Source organism: Nelumbo nucifera, chromosome 4 (assembly GCF_055504915.1).
Source record: "Nelumbo nucifera cultivar China Antique chromosome 4, China Antique-T2T, whole genome shotgun sequence".
Taxonomy (NCBI): Eukaryota; Viridiplantae; Streptophyta; class Magnoliopsida; order Proteales; family Nelumbonaceae; genus Nelumbo; species Nelumbo nucifera.
The window spans coordinates 34,145,153-34,163,881 of NC_142652.1; the positions used below are offsets into that span (position 1 = coordinate 34,145,153).

Below are 18,729 nucleotides of genomic sequence, written 5' to 3' on the forward strand. Positions count from 1 at the left end.
TTCGTCCCATTAGTTTATGTAATTTTTGCTACAAAATTATTGCAAAAATCTTTACTAAAAGATTGGCCGGCGTTTTACCTAAGATAATTTCACAAGAGTAGGGTGCTTTCATTCAGGGGCAGAACATCATGGAAATGTGTCTCTAGTGCAGGAAATGGTTAATGATATTGAAAGGAAGGTAGTGGGGGGGGGGGGGAATGTAGTTCTTAATCTAGATATGGAAAAAGCTTATGATCGGCTGAATTGAGACTTTCTCTTCACTGTCTTGAGATAGTTCGGTTTTAGTGAAGCCTGCATTGAGCTGGTTAGAAAAATGGTTGTTAATTGTTGGTTCTTAGTCCTTTGGAATGGAGGAGTCACAGGTTACTTTCAGTCTACCAGAGGCTTGCGGCAAGGGGATCCACTCTTGCCTTACTTATTTATCATTGTAGAGGAGGTAGTCAGTAGAAATTTATCTAAACTGGGTGAAAAGTATCGTATAGGTGTTTATGTGACCCACAGGGGATATCCACCTATCACCCACAGTCTCTATGCTGATGACACCATTATCTTCACAAGAGAGTCCAAGCAAGTGTTAGAGAAAGTCATGACAATAATCCGGAGGTACGAGAAGTGTTCAGGTCAATTGGTGAATAAGGCTAAGAGCTGGTTTTTCACTTCAGCAAAAGCTTTTCACAACAAAATCCAAATTATCACATCAACCATGGGTTTCTTGCATAAGCCTCTTCCCTTCACTTACTTTAGTATACCAATTGGTAAGGGTCATGTGAAAGCAGAAGCCTTTGATGGGGTTGTGCAGAAAGTGGTAGCAAAAATTTTGGGCTGGAAAGGGAAAGTGATTTCGGCAGGAGGTAAGCTGGTCCTAATTAGACATGTTTTAAATAGCATTCCTATATACTTGATGTCGGTACTTGCAACTCCCAAGATGGTTATCAGGTGCCTAGAATAGTTGATGAAAGGTTTCCCGTGGTCTAATTCAGACTTAGTTAATCATCACCATTGGGTCGCTTGGAGAAAAACTGTGAGACCTTTTTCTGAAGGTGGACTGCAAAAGCCTTTAAGCCGAAAGCTTTGTGGCGAGTGCTATTTCAGAACTCCTTGTGGGCTGATTTCTTCAAAGCCAAGGTGTTGAAACATGGTCATTTCTATACAGCCATCCCTCCTTGCTACACATCTCGTACCTGGAAAGTTAACATGGAACTAAGAGGTGATTTAGTTCATCTCTCAAGGTGGATGATGGGAAGGGGAGAGATCAACTTCTGGTTTGATAATTGGACCGTGGATGGTCTTTTAATTGAGAAAGTCATACAGCTAGATGGTCTAAATTTGTAGTTGAGAGTTTGTGATGTTATTGATGAGGCAGGAGTTTGGCGCAGGGATCAGGTTAGGGTTTTTCTTGAGGAGGAGGTTCTCAGCAGTATTCAGGGGTCCGATGTGAAGGTCTCTAACAGCCAAGATAAAATAGTTTTGCTCCCTGAGGTGAAAGGGGATTTCTCTATAAAATTAGCTTGGTCCTTCTATAGAACTGCTCATCCCACAGTGGACTAGTACAAGGTGGTTTGGAATGTTTTAATGCCCACCAAGATAAGCTTCTTTGTTTGGAAACTTATGGTTGGGAAGATTGGGGTGTATTCTGATATAAAGGAATTAGGAGTCCCTTTTGTCTCCAGATGTGTCTACTGCTGTGACGACTTAGAGGAAGATATCAACCATTTGTTGGTGCATGTTGTTCTTTAGCAGAATGTTAGGGCTCCCTTTCAGGGGTAATGAGAGTATTAAGGAGCTTCTCTCATTTTGGTTTTCAACAGCCTCAGAAAAAAAAAAAATCAATGGGCTATTGTAGTAGGGCTAATTGCTTGTTTTGTAGTGTGGGAAATCTGGAAAGAAAGAAACAGGCAAAGAAAGGAAAATAAACTTTGATGCTCTAAATTGGTGATTTTGGTGATAGTGCGATGGATTCATGAGTTCTCCACTTCCTTAAATCTAACCCATAAGGTGAGTTTTAATCAACAACTCTCCTTATAAGGTTTGGGGTTGTGGATCCATCCAATTAAGGGTAGACACATCAAAGTGGTGCATTTATTGGCCGTTCCGGAGGGTTACTTAAAATTGAATGTTGATGGTGCTTCGAGAGGCAATCCGGGCCCATGTGGCAGAGGGGGTATTATCAGAGATGGAAGAAATGGTTTTATTAGTGCCTTCTCTAACACATATGGCTTTGACTCCAATTTAGTTGTAGAGGCTATGGCTTTGTTGGATGGCTTACACCTGGCTATTTCCCATAACCTAGATAAAATTATGGTGGAATCAGACTCCAGACTTTTGATTGATATCCTCAACGATGATTGTACAGCCCCTCGGAAGTCTGAAACTAAAATTATTTGAAATGTATAGTTTATATGAATCTAAAATATCAGGGCATAAGAAATATAAAACTTGTACAAGTACATCTTCCACTTTTGAAAGTCTGAAACTAGTTCTAGTAGTGGAAAAGAAAAATTTTGGTTTTTAATAAGTAGGAGGCAGAAATCTATTGCGTCTTCATAAACAAGTTCATTTGCTGAACTTAATTTTTATTTACAAGCAAAATTTTCTAATTTAAGTGATTTATTCGCCTCAGAGGAAATTAATATTTTTAATATTTTAGCCTGGTAGAGTAGACATGAAAAAAATTATCCAGTCATTGCTGCCATAAAACATGATTTAATAACCCCTCCAATGTCTATAGTACCACCGGAGTATCGTCTTAATGCAGGTACTAGGGTGTTGGACGACGAGAGAAGTATGAGTGATGAAAGTCTGAAGATGTGCCTTTGCTTTAAAGATTGGTTGGATGCTAAAGATAGATTACAAGACAAAGGAGGGCATGGCACTACACCTAATGTTTCACCTGAAGCAGATGATCAAAGTTAAGGAGATGGAGGTATAGGTGGAGTTTTAAGAAAATTATGAAGTCAATATTTTTTGTGTACTCAATAGTTGTATAGCATTTTTTCAAATTATTGTAAATTTTGTTTGAATTTTATTTAAATTACTTGATATTTTTCTAACAATGTAATTTTTTATTTATAATTATATTGTACTTTTTTATATTTTATTAATTTATTCCATTTTCCATATTTCATTCATCCAACCATTGCATTGTTCAAATTTAAATGAAATAAAATTTCTATTTTTTTCCAATTTATTGTCTACTTTGAGTCTTTGACTTTATATTTGGTTAAATACTTAAGTATTTATTTTTCATTTCTTTGTTAGATTTCTTATTTTTTTAATTAGTTTTCAAATGAAAGTTAAGTATTTTAGTTTTACTTGACAAAAAATTATAAACTATACCATGCCAAGGCCCATGACATGGTCTGCATAGGCCTACACGGGCTCAGGCCATAGATTATAGTATGCCAACCCCCAAAATTATCCCAAAGGAAAGAAACAGGACTGGACTTAAAATGAGACACGGGCACAAATTGCGGGCCATGTCATTCCGGCCAGCACAACCCGTTTTACAGCTGTATACCTAACTTCGTATTAATATCTTTGTCAGGCCTGTCATGACTCGTTCGGAGTCGACTGGGACTTTGGGGGAGGGTGGGGTCGAGGGGGAGAACGACTTCACCTCTTTGGTTTGGTTTGTATTAGTCTTCCGGACTCCATCGGGAGATCGACGACTTAACCTTTACTTTAATTTGCTCCAGCCCTCTCCAACGGGCAACGACTTCACCAGTTGACCTCCTGCCCCTTTAACCTTTGATATAGCGCACAACCTATTAACCTAATTCTCGCCCCCCATTCATATCTCTCTCTCTCCATCTATCTGTGTAGTAAGTGTGGAAACATGTATTCCACAAACAATGTTCAGAATTATCCGGCTGCGATTCCAGTTTATTCTCAACCTAACAATGTTCAGAATTATCCGGCTGAGATTCCAGTTTATTCTTTACCTGCTCAGTTTCCGCCCAACATAAGCCAGCAGAATCCCCTAAATGTGATTCCAATCCATTCTCAAGCTCAGTATCCTTGGTCAAGCGGCCTCTTCGACTGCTTCAACGACTGTGAGAGCTGTGAGTATTGACTCAACCTAACTTTCCCATTATACATCACCAAAACCTCATAATACATTCCTTTTAAATAACAGGTTGTCTGACGCTTTGGTGCCCATGCATTACGTTTGGCCGCATCGCCGAAATCGTCAGCAAAGGATCCTCCTGTAAGTGACAGTGTACTACTCATTCTGTGCTTTATTGATCCATCTTACGCAGTTCTGGGCTTTCGAAATTGATGTAATTCACAGATTGAGAATGCTTTTATGGTAACTACGTACAGCTTGTGTTGGTAGTGCATCCCTTTACACTCTCATCTGGGTTCTGTTGGGTTGCCCGTGGATATACTCCTGCACCTACCGATCCATGCTGCGGCAGCAATTCTCCCTGCAGGAGACCCCATGTGCTGATTGCCTTGTTCACTGCTGCTGTGACTGTTGCGCCTTGTGTCAAGAGTACAGAGAGCTCAAACAGCGTGGATTCTCCATGGCTCAAGGTTCTTTTCTCTACTTAATTCATACCATTTCATCTTACCCACCTAGTTTTAACTATCTAGATCTCTTTTCATCATCATCTTATTATATATTGAAATTGCTGTCATTTTAATTTGTCAGGATGGTCTGGTAATATGCAAAATCAAAACCGTGGAGTGACAATGGCTCCAGTCGTGCAAGGAGGCATGATCCGCTGAAGTGATCACTGTTCTATTTGTTGTATTAAATATGCAGGTTTTAATTTGTTAGATGTGGGGAGTGATGAGGAATTGAGGACGATGTTTAGCTTTTGTTTTCGATATAAGTTTGGTCTATTTAATCTCATGTTTGAAATTAATAATCTCTGTATATCATATCGGTACGTTATGGCTATGTTTTGTCTGATCCAAATTAAGCAGGAGGAAAACAGAAAAATCGAAGGAAGGTTCTTCGCAGATTTTGTGAAAATTCCCCTCAATTTTCTGTTTGCTTCTTATTTTATTCTATCAAACCAAACAGAGTCCATTGGTTTCAAGCTGGACTCATAATTCAAAATAGCAAGGTGCCATATACAAGTAATAGAAGCCCAAAACTTTGTAGGGTTTACTAATTTAAATCTGATTATCTAGTAAATATTATCTTGTTCGGTTGTTCTAGATCTTGCCATGAAAAAGGGGAGATATCTGATCTATTGGGTTTTCAGAGGAGAGGGAAATAAAGGGTCCATGGCCCCTTTCTATTCATTTAAGAACAAATGGTTTTCTTGGTTGGTTATAAACTTATGATCAACCTGTTGAAAGTTCAAAACTTTCTTTCTTCTTTTTTTGTTCAGAAATTCATTGAACTATGTAACCATTTCTACGAGCAATCATCAGTAACATCATTATCATTCAGCTAGGGGACGTTTGAGACAAGAACATTCCACATGCGTTCTTTTTCACAAGTGGGCTCCCATTTACAAGTGTTTCATTACACATGTTTTTCTGAAAAAGAAAAAAAAAAAACACACAAAAAAAAATGGGGATGTAGGTTGAGAGACCGAATCAGTCCCCCACAACGTTCCACAGCACATCCCCGCCATGTGTTGGGAACATCTCTCGATGACTATATTATCATTCCGGGTATATCATCAGATGTTCCCAATACACGGCGGGGATATGCTGTGGAACATTGTGGGGGGCAGTCTTGTCAGGGGCTGATTTGAACTGGTAGGGAGATCGGATCTGTTCCTCACACCTGGCGCCTCTCAGGCGCCACACACGCACGCCCTACCATGCATTGGGAACATCTCCCATACTTATTAGTTATTATTCACGGAAGATATTCCCAATGCACGGTGGATGTACCTATGAAGTGTCCATTTGTGAGGAGCAGATCCCAGCTCTTTTAGAAAGAGACTACCAAAATGTGATTTTTTTACCAATTTTTTTTTCTAATGTCGGTGGAATCGAAACGGCCGTGCAATGCATTGGTCCCAAGCACCCTCCTAGTCTTCAGTTTCACTGAAAACTATATGAAGGAAAGACTATTCTTTCTTCAGTCCTCTAAACGCTAGTCTTTGGTGGGTTTTCTATGTTCTAAGTTAATATTGGTGGTGTTTCATGTCTTTTTGACACATCTTTTGGTCTGTGGAAAGTTTACAACACCAAAAAAATGATATGTGGAAAGCTAATAATGTAAATCTATTCTGCAATCTTTCACATCACAATAGAGTCCCTTTGGTTTTTAATTGGAATCAAAATGGGCTATTCCCATAGTCTGTTTTGTTCAGATAGAAATTAATGAGAATGAAAATTAGAATAAGAGGGAATGAGATTTCATTCCCGAGGGGAAGGGAATGGCCGTTCCCTCAAATGGGAGAATGCCATTCCACTAGGAATGGGAATGGGATTCCGATTCCACCCAACCAAATGGTAGGAATTAGAATAGCCCATCCCAATTCCAATTCTAAATCCTATTCCTGTGAATCAAATGGAGCTTTAGTTAGCTATGAAAAAAGAGTTTTCAAGATCCAATCCCCACCCTCCATTAATATAAAAAAAGGCTTTCAGCCCAAAAAACACTACAATGCATGCAAATATTAGCCCACTTTACTATCTTATAATGTAAAATTTAAAATTTGGAGAACTAATATTATGGAAATCACCAATACAAGGTGAGGCAATTAGGGTACCGAACCATGGGGTAATTTTCTGGACCAAACCGATAGGTTCAGTTTTTACATTCAACTGAACTGATACAACCGGTTAACCGGTTAACTGGTGGACCGGTTAACCGTAGTTCGGTTCTTCATGCCATTAAAATTAAGAAAAAGGAAAAACACGATATTGGGATCGCCAGTGTCGCCAAGATGCATTAGCCTCTAACCCATAGGCCAAGCCTCCAGTGTCGCAGATCGCTAGTGTCGAAGGCCGTCGATGAATCGGTTGAAGGGCAGAGTGCCAAAGGCCAGAACCAGCGCGAGAGTCCGAGAGGCGAGAGAGAGAGAGAGATTTCAGAGAGAGACTGAGAGGCGAGAGAGGGAGAGAGCTCAGAGAGAGACTGGAAGGCGAGAGAGAGAGTTCAGACTTCAGAGAGAGACTGAGAGGTGAGAGAGAGAGCTCAGAGAGAGATTGAGAGAAGAGAGAGAGAGAGTTCAGAAAGAGACTGAGAGGCGAGAGAGAGAGTTCAGTGTGACTGAGAGGCGAGAGAGAGAGTTCAGTGTGACTGAGAGGCGAGAGAGAGAGTTCAGAGAGAGACTAAGAGGCGAGAGAGAGAGTTCAGAGAGAGAGTGAGAATCCAAGAGAGAAAGGGAAAGAAAAAGAAGGCCTGCGCAGTGGCCAACGGGTGTTAGTCTGTCAGACGACTCAGACTGGCAGCCATTGGGTGCCAGATTGGCGAACCTGTCTCAACTCTCAGTTCGGCAGTCTGAACTCTTTCAGACTGTCGAACATTTTTATTTGATTTTTTTTAAAATAAAATATAATATTATATTATGAAAATATATATCGGTCAGTTCAATTAACCACCAATTTTTTTAAATGATTAATCGATACTGAACCGACCAATTCGATTAACTGATTTTTCGATTTGATTTCGGTCGATCCGGTTTTTTGGTTCTTTTGCTCACCCCCAGAGGCAATAGCTCATATGGCTGTTCAAATTTGGGCCAATCCAGAGATCCACTATCTCATGAACAGTTTGGATCTACCACAGGTTGTGTGGAGCAATTATAGCCCTAGTCAATTTCAAGCTAGGTCTGAAATGGTTTCTTACTAACTAAAATCATTTGTCACACCATTTACCAAATTGGCTTGATAACTTTTTCACTTTTCGAATTGAAGGCATACAACAATCTCCTGTTGAGATTACGTTCAATTCAGTGTCAAGAATAAATGTCTGGCAAATTTAGCCAAAACACCGACGAAAGGTGCTGTATTAACAGTTTAATTTTACAGGCTCTGATTGCTGGTGGTTTGGTCTCACATCTGTGTAAGCATCATTATTCTCATCTGGACAGACGACGATGGCCCCAACCTACATGTTGGTGATATTAGAGCTAATAGCAACAACGCCCTCCACCAAATGTTTGGTTGTTGCCTTGTGACCTGTGTCAATCGAGGCTCAAATCTTGGAAAAAGTCTCTCTCTCTCTATATATATATACAGGGGTAAGGCTGTGTACATCTATCCCTCCCCAGGCCTTACATATTGGCTGTAGATAAATGTACGCATGGGGATGATCATATTAATTGACCCATAACGTTTCAGGTAGAATTCCAAAGGAACAAAAACAAAGTAAACCAGAATTTGCTCTCAATTCGTACAAACAGGCCCAAGTCTTGTTTACATCCATACCCATTTATCTATTTATGATTTTGTTTGTTTTAGGATGGAAAGCTAACCAGGGAAACAGAATCGTGGTGTAGCGATTGCTCCGATTGTGGAAGAAGGTTCTCTGATTTAGTCAATGGTAATTTATCTGGTTGCTAGCTTGTTGATCTATTTAAGTACCAAAATGTGAATGTATCGGTGTAATATTGCATCCTATGTTAGTGCTATCAGTGTGAGGAAGCTCTACAGATGAATAATTTGTTTGCCCAAGCGATAATTGAAAGACTAAAGACTGGTTCAAATTAAATTGTATTCTGCCTTTCGTTTTTGTTTTTAGTTCAATAACGAAGCCTAGAAAAGCCCCAACTTTGACCTGAATCCATTCTGAGGAGTGAGGATGGGGATACTAAGTTGGGCTGGGCACGGGTCCAACACCTTAGGCCAACTTGGAGTCTCAACTCTCATCCTGGCCTGGGATTGAAGTGTACGTCTTGCTTGGGCTGAGCCTGGATTGGTTTTTGCTTTCATGTGCAGAGAAGGAAATCAAGTGGCAGTGATTTTTGCTTTCATGTAAATCCTCCATTGGAACTAGATTACATTTTTCTTAGGCTATGTTTGATTTGAAGGAAAAAGGTAGGGAAAAACAAAGGAACCCAGACAATGTTTATTAAGGTTTCCCTTCCTTTCCCTACATTTTCCTTCAAACCAAACATAAGGACTTCTTGGGTGGTTGTCTTTTCTTCCCACCAAAAACAATATATCCAGGAAATAGAGAAAACGAAGAATCCAGAAGTTTTCAAAGTCCAACTATGATACTTTAACCAACATATGCAACACGTAAACAAAGATTTCAACTAGTCATGTTGAAGAAGTCACATGCTGTTCTACAAGTTGTATAATTATCATCGAAACTTTAATAACGTTAAAGACGTCAACTATGATGTGCTGCAGATTTATTACTGATTGATAAATGTAACCTTTAGGTATGGTAAATATTCTCTTCTTCACTAATATAATTTATTAATTTTAAAATTATTTTAAGATAGCGATGAGAAGTCATTCTTCAAACATAAATGGTTTTTTCAAGAAAATGGGCTCCAATTGTTACCGTCAGCACAAATTAGAATCTATATTTTATGATAAAAAATAATCATCCACAATAACCACACAAAACAAGCGCGTTTTCTTTATGATAGAGGGTTTAAACATTAAATCCAAACAGGATTTCCTACTCACTTTTCCTATCTATTCTCTACCTGCAGTGATTTATGATCACACATCTCTATTATGAATTGAGAAATTTGTAGGTATAATTCATGACGGGTAGAGAGTGGGTAGGAAAAGTGAGTAGGAAATTTGGGTTAAACCTCCGGCTGCTTTTGATGTTAAATCAATCCAATCTAATTTCATATGAATTAGATATTGATGATCACTTATGAATTATGGTCCAAATTTGAAATACGCGTCACCCAAATCTTTCTCTCTCTCTCACCGTTTGATTTGCAGAACCCAATCAAGTAATGTTAAACTGGTTTTTTTTTTTTTTCTTTCTTCCGATGCCTCTCCGTGCATTAAAACTAAATTGGGTAGGCATTTACCCAAGTTTAATTTCTTTCCCATTGTTTTCCCACTTTGAAGCCAACATTTAAGTGTCGGATTCACGGATTGTGGTCTATCCCATCAAATCCAATCCATTTCTGGATTTGTTTAGACTTCAGAGCAATACACAGTAACGCGGTATGTCGACATCCCTACCCGACTACCCGGTCTAAAGAAAAATCAGCGAAGTTTACCAGAACAAAAGGAAATGTAGCAATACCCACACGAAACATACAAATACGATGGCAGGCTGTCAGCATTCAGCAACTCCATCTCTCTCTCTCTCTCCCTCGGAAAAAAGAAAAATGCATTGGTCTAACACAGGTTACGCACCACCACCAAGTTCAGCACCGCCACCGCCACAGTTCCCACCATCTCCGACGCCCACGGCACCACCAGCACCACATGATCCTCAATTCATTCAACCCCCAGTCATCGGGGTCCCGCTGAGTACCCCACCTGTCTATCAAACTCAACCCCAAGCCCAGACACCATGGTCGACTGGTCTCTGCGATTGTTGTGCCGATGTTCCCAACTGTATGTTCTCTATCTCTGTTTCTTTCATTTCGTCTTCTTCATATTCCACTCGTTGCCGTTTCATGGGCTGTGCTCTATTTTCACAGGTTGCATCACTTGTTGGTGCCCATGCATCACGTTCGGCCAAATCGCCGAGATCGTCGATAAAGGATCACTGCGTGAGTACATCACTTGAAATCACTGAATTTACGGGTTGCTTTTTGAGATTGTTTGGATTGAGACGACTGTGTTTTGCATGTGAGAGGACTGCAGCCTGTGGAATGAGCGGAGCGATTTACGCATTCCTCAATTGGTTCACTTGCTGTGCTTGCATGTATTCATGCATCTATCGAGCGAAGCTGAGGCAGCAATACTCGTTGCAGTCGAGCCCCTGCGGAGATTGCCTGGTTCACTTTTGTTGCGAGACATGCGCCTTATGCCAAGAATACAGAGAACTTAAAAAACGTGGATTCGACATGTCCATAGGTCTCTCTCTCTCTCTCTCTCTCTCTCTAACTAAAACCATCTCTGATCAATTGATCTCATATCTGTTTATCTGTCGGTCTGTGTTCAAACCATTAATGGGTCTTTGCTATTCTTTGATTTCTAGGATGGCATGGCAACATGGAACGAAATCGTGGAATTGCAGTGGCTCCAATGGTGGAAGAAGGCATGACGAGATAGATTATTGATGGGTCTGTTTATTGATTATGTAGTTATGTATCTTTGATTAATTGTATCTGTTTTATGTGATGTTAATAAAATAAAATTGATCGATTTTTGTCTCTTCAATGTATGAGAGATGATACATATCTTTGTCTCTTCAATCCATAGTTCTAAAATTCAGACCAGACATAGAGAGAGAGAGAGAGAGAGGTTTGGGCAGCAAAGCTTGACCAAATCCTCCTGGTCACCGGCCGGCTGCTTTTCCCAATGGTCTAGTTTCGTGCCCGACTAGGATTGAGCACTTAAAACCTAACCAAAATTCAACCTGTTAGAAGTAAGATCAATGGTCTCGTTTCGTCCCCAATGGTCGAATTCACCTTTCACCAAAACGGTTAGAAGTAAGATCATGGTTTGTTTGGTTCTTTTCTGGTTTTTTATATATTAGAAATCAAACATACATGTCAAATAGTCCTACAAAATCTGCCTCAAGCTAAAATAGCCCTACAAGATTAGGGATTTGTTAGCCAAATAAGCCCAAAATTCTTTTCTATCTTGGGCTCAGGCCCAAATGTTAGGTCAGAACTCAGACCTCACATTTTTTCTTATGAATGGGCCTCAAACCTTACCTGGCCCTTGATATGGCTTTCATGATTCAACTACTAGTCTACTACATTTTGTCTTATAGAAAAATTAATTATTGAACATATCTAGAGTATATCCAATGGACAAGCTACAGTGATTGGTATAATGTAAAACGGGCCATGCTCCGCCAGCACGTTAAGGTCATGTGCTGTTGGCCTATGGGTAGTTCTGGGTCATATCTTTGTCCTTTATGATATTTAATTTGGGGAGTTGCCCTGGCACGGCCCACAGCCAGAGCTCGTATGTTACATGGGCCTGGCTTGGGTTAAGTCGGATTGTAGATTGGGCTAAAGCTATGAAACATCTATTTAAAAAATTGAAAAAAAAATCTTAAAATTTTTATTTTAAATGAATTTTGATGTATATAATTGTTTATTTTATTAATATATTATATATTATATATTATTATAATTATAATATATTATATATATTATATATATGGGTCATGTTTGGTTGTGTTGACACGTGGGCCATGGGTGGCATGGCTCTCTTAGTCATGCCGGCCCATGGACTTGAAGCCCTAGTCTCGGCATGGCACACATTTTTTCATGTCGGGTCGACTCAAAATCATGTCGGGCCACGAGCGACATGACCCGTTTTACAGCTCTAGGAACAACCCATTTTTACAGGTTGCCCACATCGGATTGGGGCATTAGGTTGTGTCTTGCGGACACATGGGCTTGGACAGTCCATGCCTTTCTAGCCCAGAGCCCGTCAATGGGGAAGCATAGCACAGCCTGCGACATGAGCCTAGATGGGCCCGAGCTAGGTCGAGGCATGCAACAAGCCTGGGTTGGGTCAGCCCATGGGCCTAATCCTAATTTTTTCTAAGCATTTTCACTTTTTTTTTCTTTTTCTAAGTAAAAATGAAAAAATAAAAAATAAAACATTTAAAAAAATAGAAAATATTAAAAAAATACTTCAATTGGTCATATATGAAGTAATAAAATAAAATTGAAAAAAAAATTATAATGGAATTGAAATAAAATAATACAAAATTGAAAATAAAAATTTACAATGGCATTAAAAAATCACAAATAACTTTTAAATAAATTGAAAAACAAAATTTACAATAATTTTAAGAATATTGTACAATTATTTAATATACAAAAAACATTGCCTTCAATATTTTCTTCAACTTCAAGTTCCACACCCTCTGTCTCTTTAACCTTGATTTGCATCATCTACATTTGGTAAACTGCCATCATTGACATATCATGCCCTTCATGATTTTGCAGTTTGTCAATTGCTTCTAGCCAATTCTTCAAATATATGCACATCTCTAGACTTTCGTCATTTATGTAACTTTTCTTGTCGTCCAATATCCTAGTACTAAATTAGATTACAATGGTGGATACCAGAAAGCACTAGACATTTTTTTTTTCATGTTCTTTCCACTAGACTAAAATAGTAAAACTATGTAATCCTAATAGTTGAGGAAATATATAAAGTTAGCTTGTAAACAAAAGTGAATTTCAAAAAATGAACTTGCTACTGAAATGGTAATTGGTTGTTGTCATTTACTTATTAATAACCAAACTTTATTTAATCCACTACTAGAAATAGTGGTTCCACTAGGTTGAGCCTGTACAACAAGTTTTTCTATGTCCTAATTCTTGTAATTCATATATATTATACATTTCAAATAATAAATTTTTAACTTTATCTTTTCCATTACAAGAGTAATTCCCATATTATCATAATAAGATTTAAGTAATACAAAGAAGAAACATTTTCTTAATCTTAGGATCAAGTAATTCATATATATTCATATATATTATTATCATAATAAGATTCAAGTAATTCATATATATTATCTACACCATTTTTTCTTAATCTTAGGATCTAATATTGCAAAAGCAATACAAAGAAGAAATATTTTCCCAATATTTTTTAAATTTAATTTCTATTACTTTAACAATATTTTAAATCTTAAATCATTTCTATATTTTATAAAACATTAACTAATTATATACAATTACAATTTCCCAAACTTCTTTGCTTACAAAATTATGGGGCATTATTTTCATTATAAAAATCAGTAAGAATTATTTTATAGGAAATACAACTATGTGACATAACATATGTTGAATTGCAAAAGTTTTAATATACCTAAGACAATTTCTGATTTTAGAAATATGAGATGAAATAATATTTAAAGCTTCTTATATACTTAAATTTAAAATGTGACATGCACACCTAACATAAAATAGTTTTTATTTAAAAATAGTTTTAATTGATATTTTAGAATAGGGTAAAACACAAAACCTCCCTTGATCGTCGTCCATACGATATGTATTCTTCATCGTCGTCCTTACTTTTGCCCTCCATTAGAGAAGTTTGCACCAAAAAGAAAAAAAGAAAACTTACGATTTTGTCCAATTTTAGTATTATTGGATGGATAGTTCAAGGATGTAATTGTAACAGATGCATTATAAATGATAGGCATGTGTGGTGGAATCACTCTCGTTTCATTTGATTTTGATATTTGTTTCTCTATCTGAACCTAATATGTGCGGAGGAGCTATCATCTACGAGTTCATTGCCATGAAGTGTAGTCATAATTTGGCGTCACAAGACCTCTAATTAGAATTTGACACTATCTCCGATCTCATGAGCTTCGACTTCAACAACAAAGATGATTCTTCTTCTTCTTCTTCTTCAACCCATCAACCGAACACAGGTGAGAATCATCTTCTAAACAGTTAAGACTTCGGTTGGTTTTTAACAGCAAAATGTATTTGCTCTTGGAATGTAGAAACTGGTGATTAGACTAAAAAAAGGAGCACAGTTGGAGTGGATCAAAGCAGGGGGAAAAACAGCCATAAAGAATATTTATAGGTTGGTCCAGCTGTACAACAACAAACACTTATGCTAATGAATGTTGCGGTCATTAGAATATGCCATCTATTAGAGAAATTGCAAAGCCAGTTTTTGAAGTTTGGTGTCAAGATTTGTGGCTGCAATGGTTTGTCTTATACTCTCAATTACGCGGGTAATTCCAACTTTTTTAATTTTATTTATATGGTTAATTTGATTATGGTGTTCTAAATTTTGATAAAACATTTATTGAGATTTATAAGGTCGATGATTGCTTGAAAAGTAGAAAAGATGCTCGAAGCACAGACGGGATTTAGATCTTCATTATTGCTTACCAAAAGCACTTGATCTCCGATAATTCTACTAAGATGCTTTTGTTTACTATGATGGCAGGTTCCGTACCGTTGCCAATCCACCAAGACATTTTCAAGACACACTAAGGAGCCTCTGGAATTGATTTTGTTTAGGAGAAAGGCCATGGATATGCGATGGACATGGCAAACGAAAGACAGCGGGACAAACTTGAGAGAGAAGGTTGGTGGCTTTGGTTCTCGGTTATTTGGAGAAAAATGAACAGTGTTTTGGAGGGTATTTTAATAAATCTACATCTAAATAGATAGATATAAGGGCAAAATAGGCATTTAAAAAATAAGCACATTAAGCATGCGTTTTGTTCTGTAGATGTTTCATGAACATTTTTCTCATCATATTCATTCGTATGTATTGATATTTACAAAAGTAGGTTTGATTTATGTGCGCACCAACCGTTGGGGAAAGCTTTATTTTAACGCTTCCCCCGACGGTTGAGCGTTTATTCACTGCTCCATTGATGTGGCGCCTAGTTGTCAATAAATGATTTATCAAGTGTTTTTCTCAGTTTTTAAGACAAATCAAGTACAAGTATTTATTTATTTTTATGATTGTCAAAACACTTAGGGGAGGTTTTTGTATTTTACCCTATAAAACATTTATTGCAAAATTATTACTATTAGCGTTATCAAAACTAATAGAAATGGCTTTATTTTCAATACCATAAATATATAAAGTATTTAAAATATTTTAGCAATTGTTGAGCTAATATATGGCCATTCAAGTATGAAAAACTTAAAATTCTCTTTTATAAAAGGAAAGAGTCATTAATAAAATGTCATATTACACAAATATAACAACTATTACGTTTGGAGTTCAAATACCAGATTTGAAGACAAATCTAGAATGAAGATTTAATAAAGTAGAAATCAAATCTTATTTGTATGAATAAAAAAAATTAAAGCACCTGCTCTAATAATATTTCTACAAACATTTTTAAATTGGTGACTTATAGATTGTTGTAAAAATTTTTCAAACCTAGATGTTGGGGAGGTATTTAAGTCACTTTCTGTCCTCCAAAACCAAAATATACATTTAAATTAGCTGTTTATAACTATTGGAATATATTTCTATAAAAAGAAAAACCCCAAAAAAGTGTAAAATAGCCATTGGAGCCATCCTAAAAGCTATATTATTCAGCTGGCTGGCGCAACCCATAACAGGCTAACTTTCTTTTGTCTCATATCGAGCTGTTGTTTGTGCTAACATGGCCCACATTATCTTGTGCCAATCCGTGGGCCTCAAAACCCAAGCGTGGCATAGCCCGTGTCATACAGTCATGTTGGCCTGGGAGTAGTCATTTTAAATGTCACAAGCTCAACTTGACCATAAAAAAGATACATAAGTCATAAAGTTGTATTTGGTTTGACAAAAACATAAGAGAGAACAGAAAATTCTGATATTTTTGTGTCTCTCCTATCTATCAAACCAAGCACTGCCTAAAAGGCCCATTAAGACATAAAATAATTAATTAACTAACAAGAAATCCATTATTAGATTAGAGATGAAATATAGGATACCAATAACTACTAAACCAGAGGTTTATGCTAAAAAACATTGAGTTTAGGTCTGTTTCCTCTAATAAAACATGGTCATTTTTTTTTTGGACAAGCTCTCTCTCTTTTCTGTGAACATCTGAAATATAATTCTTGTGTCATAAAAATCAAACTGCCTTATTTCAACCCAATAGAAATAAGGGTTAGTGCTTGACCTTGACTTTGACTTTAGACTCAAAGCTTCCACGAAACTTCTCATTGATTCCGTCCTATTCTCTTCTGTGAAAAGTTGCAACAGAATGATGATTTGGAGGCTGTTTGGTTTGGATTATGTTTATTGAGTAAACCTTTATAAAATCGAGAAAAACAATTAATGAAAACGTTTATAATACCATTAGACATCACATCAACAAAATACCAATAAATGCAAGAAATTCCAAAATAAAAATTCCTGAAAATGTTTAATTTTACTGGCAGCTTGACTGGAATTTGAATTACGGGTCCCACCTATTTTCAACGGCCCACCGAATAAATCAACGGCCTATACTGATATCTACATCATGACCGTTGACAAAGTCCCCCATAAGGTAGCTTCCTTCCTGGCTCCTTACCTTGACCCCTGCTTCCTCTCTTCTTTCTCCACTCTCATTTTTCTTATATATATAAACCCAAGTTCTTGTTCTCCGATCAAAATCTTCATCTCAGTAATTCCTCCCCCAGAACTCTGTTTCGTGTCGAATCTTGGCTGATTAATTCAGTGATGTATTCATCAAAGTCAAATGAGTATCAGAAGTTCTCATCTTCACCTCCGCCACCGACGGCACCCCCGGCTGCACAGTTCAGTCAGAACACAGCCACCACCGGAATCCCGGTGAGCTCAACGAATCAATACTACAGTCAGAATCCCCCACCTGCTGCCTTTACAAGACAAGCTCAAGCTCTACAACCTTGGTCCACCGGCCTCTGCGACTGTGGTTCCGATGTCCGCAATTGTATGAATTCATCATCCTTTATCTTTTCCTTAATTTTCCAAGCTTACCCAATTTCCAGAATTTGATGGATCCGTGCATGCCTACCCTCCTGAACAGGTTGCATCACATGTTGGTGCCCATGCATTACTTTCGGTCAGATCGCCGAGATCGTCGACAAAGGATCCTCCGGTGAGTAATACTAGTTGAATTTGTGAATTCTGTTCTTACAAGATTCTGGGTTCTTCAGATTAATGATAATAATGAAGTGGGTGTGGTATCTAACGACTGCAGCCTGCGGATCCAACGGAGCGCTTTACACTCTTATCGCCTGTGTGACTGGTTGTCCCTTCTTCTACTCGTGCTTCTACCGCTCCAAGCTGAGGCAGCAATACCTGCTGAAGGAGAGCCCCTGTGGCGATTGCCTTGTTCATTGCTTCTGCGAGTCCTGCGCCTTATGTCAAGAGTACAGAGAGCTCAAAAACCGTGGATTTGAAATGTCTTTAGGTCTGTTTTCTCCTCCTCTACCTATTTTATCTCTCTGCAAATCAATCTTCCGGCCGGAGATCGATCGATGGTTTTACCGTTTTAGCACTAAATGGGGTCTGTTTTGGTTCTTCAAATTTGCAGGATGGCATGGTAACATGGAGAGACAAAGCCGGGGAGTGGCGATGGCTCCGGTCGTTCAAGACGGCATGTCACGTTAAGCGTCGAATTGTGAATTTATGATCGTTTATATAGCAGTAAGATCATACTGACATGTTCTGTGTGTGTGAGAGAGAGAGAGAAGGTCTCTGTTGTATTATTCTTACTGTTACAGACTGAAATTTATTAAACTTTGAGAGGAGACCGGTTCAGCTATCTATCTCTATGACTCTCTCAGAAACCAGAGTGGTTGGATCTCAAGTCTTATCTGTCTATAAATATCAAACGAGATATTTTGTCATGCTATCTTGTTTGTATCTGTGTGGATCACGACTTTTTTTTTCTATCAAATCAAACATAGACATATAGGCACAACACAATTTTGCATCTTTTATTAATTTTTTGTGGGGTCGGAAATATATTTCATTTTTATTTTTATTTTTGGGATTAACCCATTACACTATTACTATTACATACCACAAAGAATCGGCAGTGTCACCATCTTAACAACTGGATCTTCACCTTATTGTCATTTTGGGAGGACCAGTTCATTAATTTACTTGGGTCCATTTTTTTTTCTACGCTCAGAATAACCAAGTATCTACCTAAGCCAAGGCACCGACAACCTCTTAAATAATTTATATTCGTTAAGGCTGCGTTTGATTTGAAGGAAAAGTAGGTAA

General features: G+C 37.9%; 3 protein-coding genes across 4 annotated transcripts; all 3 read left to right on the forward strand.

Moving 5' to 3' along the window:
* The first annotated feature begins 3,656 nt into the window (after positions 1-3,656).
* Positions 3,657-4,876, forward strand: LOC104607354 (protein PLANT CADMIUM RESISTANCE 2-like). Of its 2 annotated transcripts, none has more exons than XM_010272977.3 (4): positions 3,657-4,061; positions 4,136-4,207; positions 4,337-4,536; positions 4,655-4,876. In XM_010272977.3, exons 1-4 carry the CDS (start codon positions 3,836-3,838, stop codon positions 4,691-4,693), a joined length of 537 nt encoding a protein of 178 aa, XP_010271279.1. In that variant the 5' UTR covers positions 3,657-3,835; the 3' UTR covers positions 4,694-4,876. The 2 variants fall into 2 exon arrangements, with proteins under 2 accessions (XP_010271279.1, XP_010271278.1); XM_010272976.2 differs by having other exon boundaries at positions 3,663-4,061; positions 4,324-4,536.
* A 5,285-nt stretch (positions 4,877-10,161) lies between these two features.
* LOC104607355 (protein PLANT CADMIUM RESISTANCE 2-like) lies at positions 10,162-11,232 on the forward strand. Its single transcript, XM_010272979.3, has 4 exons — positions 10,162-10,461; positions 10,548-10,619; positions 10,714-10,926; positions 11,051-11,232. Exons 1-4 carry the CDS (start codon positions 10,167-10,169, stop codon positions 11,122-11,124), a joined length of 654 nt encoding a protein of 217 aa, XP_010271281.2. The 5' UTR covers positions 10,162-10,166; the 3' UTR covers positions 11,125-11,232.
* Positions 11,233-17,053: 5,821 nt separating this feature from the next.
* LOC104607356 (protein PLANT CADMIUM RESISTANCE 2-like) lies at positions 17,054-18,352 on the forward strand. The gene is made up of 4 exons (XM_010272980.3): positions 17,054-17,425; positions 17,522-17,593; positions 17,696-17,908; positions 18,032-18,352. The coding sequence occupies exons 1-4, from the start codon at positions 17,194-17,196 to the stop codon at positions 18,106-18,108; spliced, it is 594 nt and encodes a 197-aa protein (XP_010271282.1). The 5' UTR covers positions 17,054-17,193; the 3' UTR covers positions 18,109-18,352.
* The last annotated feature ends 377 nt before the right edge of the window (positions 18,353-18,729 follow it).

Bases quoted from the DNA above. Each gene is read 5' to 3' on its own strand.
- LOC104607356 (XM_010272980.3), top strand. From the start codon at position 17,194: ATGTATTCATCAAAGTCAAATGAGTATCAGAAGTTCTCATCTTCACCT. The intron at 17,426-17,521 runs GTATGAATTCAT...CCTCCTGAACAG, and splicing joins TGGTTCCGATGTCCGCAATT to GTTGCATCACATGTTGGTGC. The intron at 17,909-18,031 runs GTCTGTTTTCTC...TCAAATTTGCAG, and splicing joins TGGATTTGAAATGTCTTTAG to GATGGCATGGTAACATGGAG.
- LOC104607355 (XM_010272979.3), top strand. From the start codon at position 10,167: ATGGCAGGCTGTCAGCATTCAGCAACTCCATCTCTCTCTCTCTCTCCC. The intron at 10,620-10,713 runs GTGAGTACATCA...AGAGGACTGCAG, and splicing joins CGTCGATAAAGGATCACTGC to CCTGTGGAATGAGCGGAGCG. The intron at 10,927-11,050 runs GTCTCTCTCTCT...TTTGATTTCTAG, and splicing joins TGGATTCGACATGTCCATAG to GATGGCATGGCAACATGGAA.
- LOC104607354 (XM_010272976.2), top strand. From the start codon at position 3,836: ATGTATTCCACAAACAATGTTCAGAATTATCCGGCTGCGATTCCAGTT. The intron at 4,062-4,135 runs GTGAGTATTGAC...TTTAAATAACAG, and splicing joins CTTCAACGACTGTGAGAGCT to GTTGTCTGACGCTTTGGTGC. The intron at 4,208-4,323 runs GTAAGTGACAGT...AACTACGTACAG, and splicing joins CGTCAGCAAAGGATCCTCCT to CTTGTGTTGGTAGTGCATCC.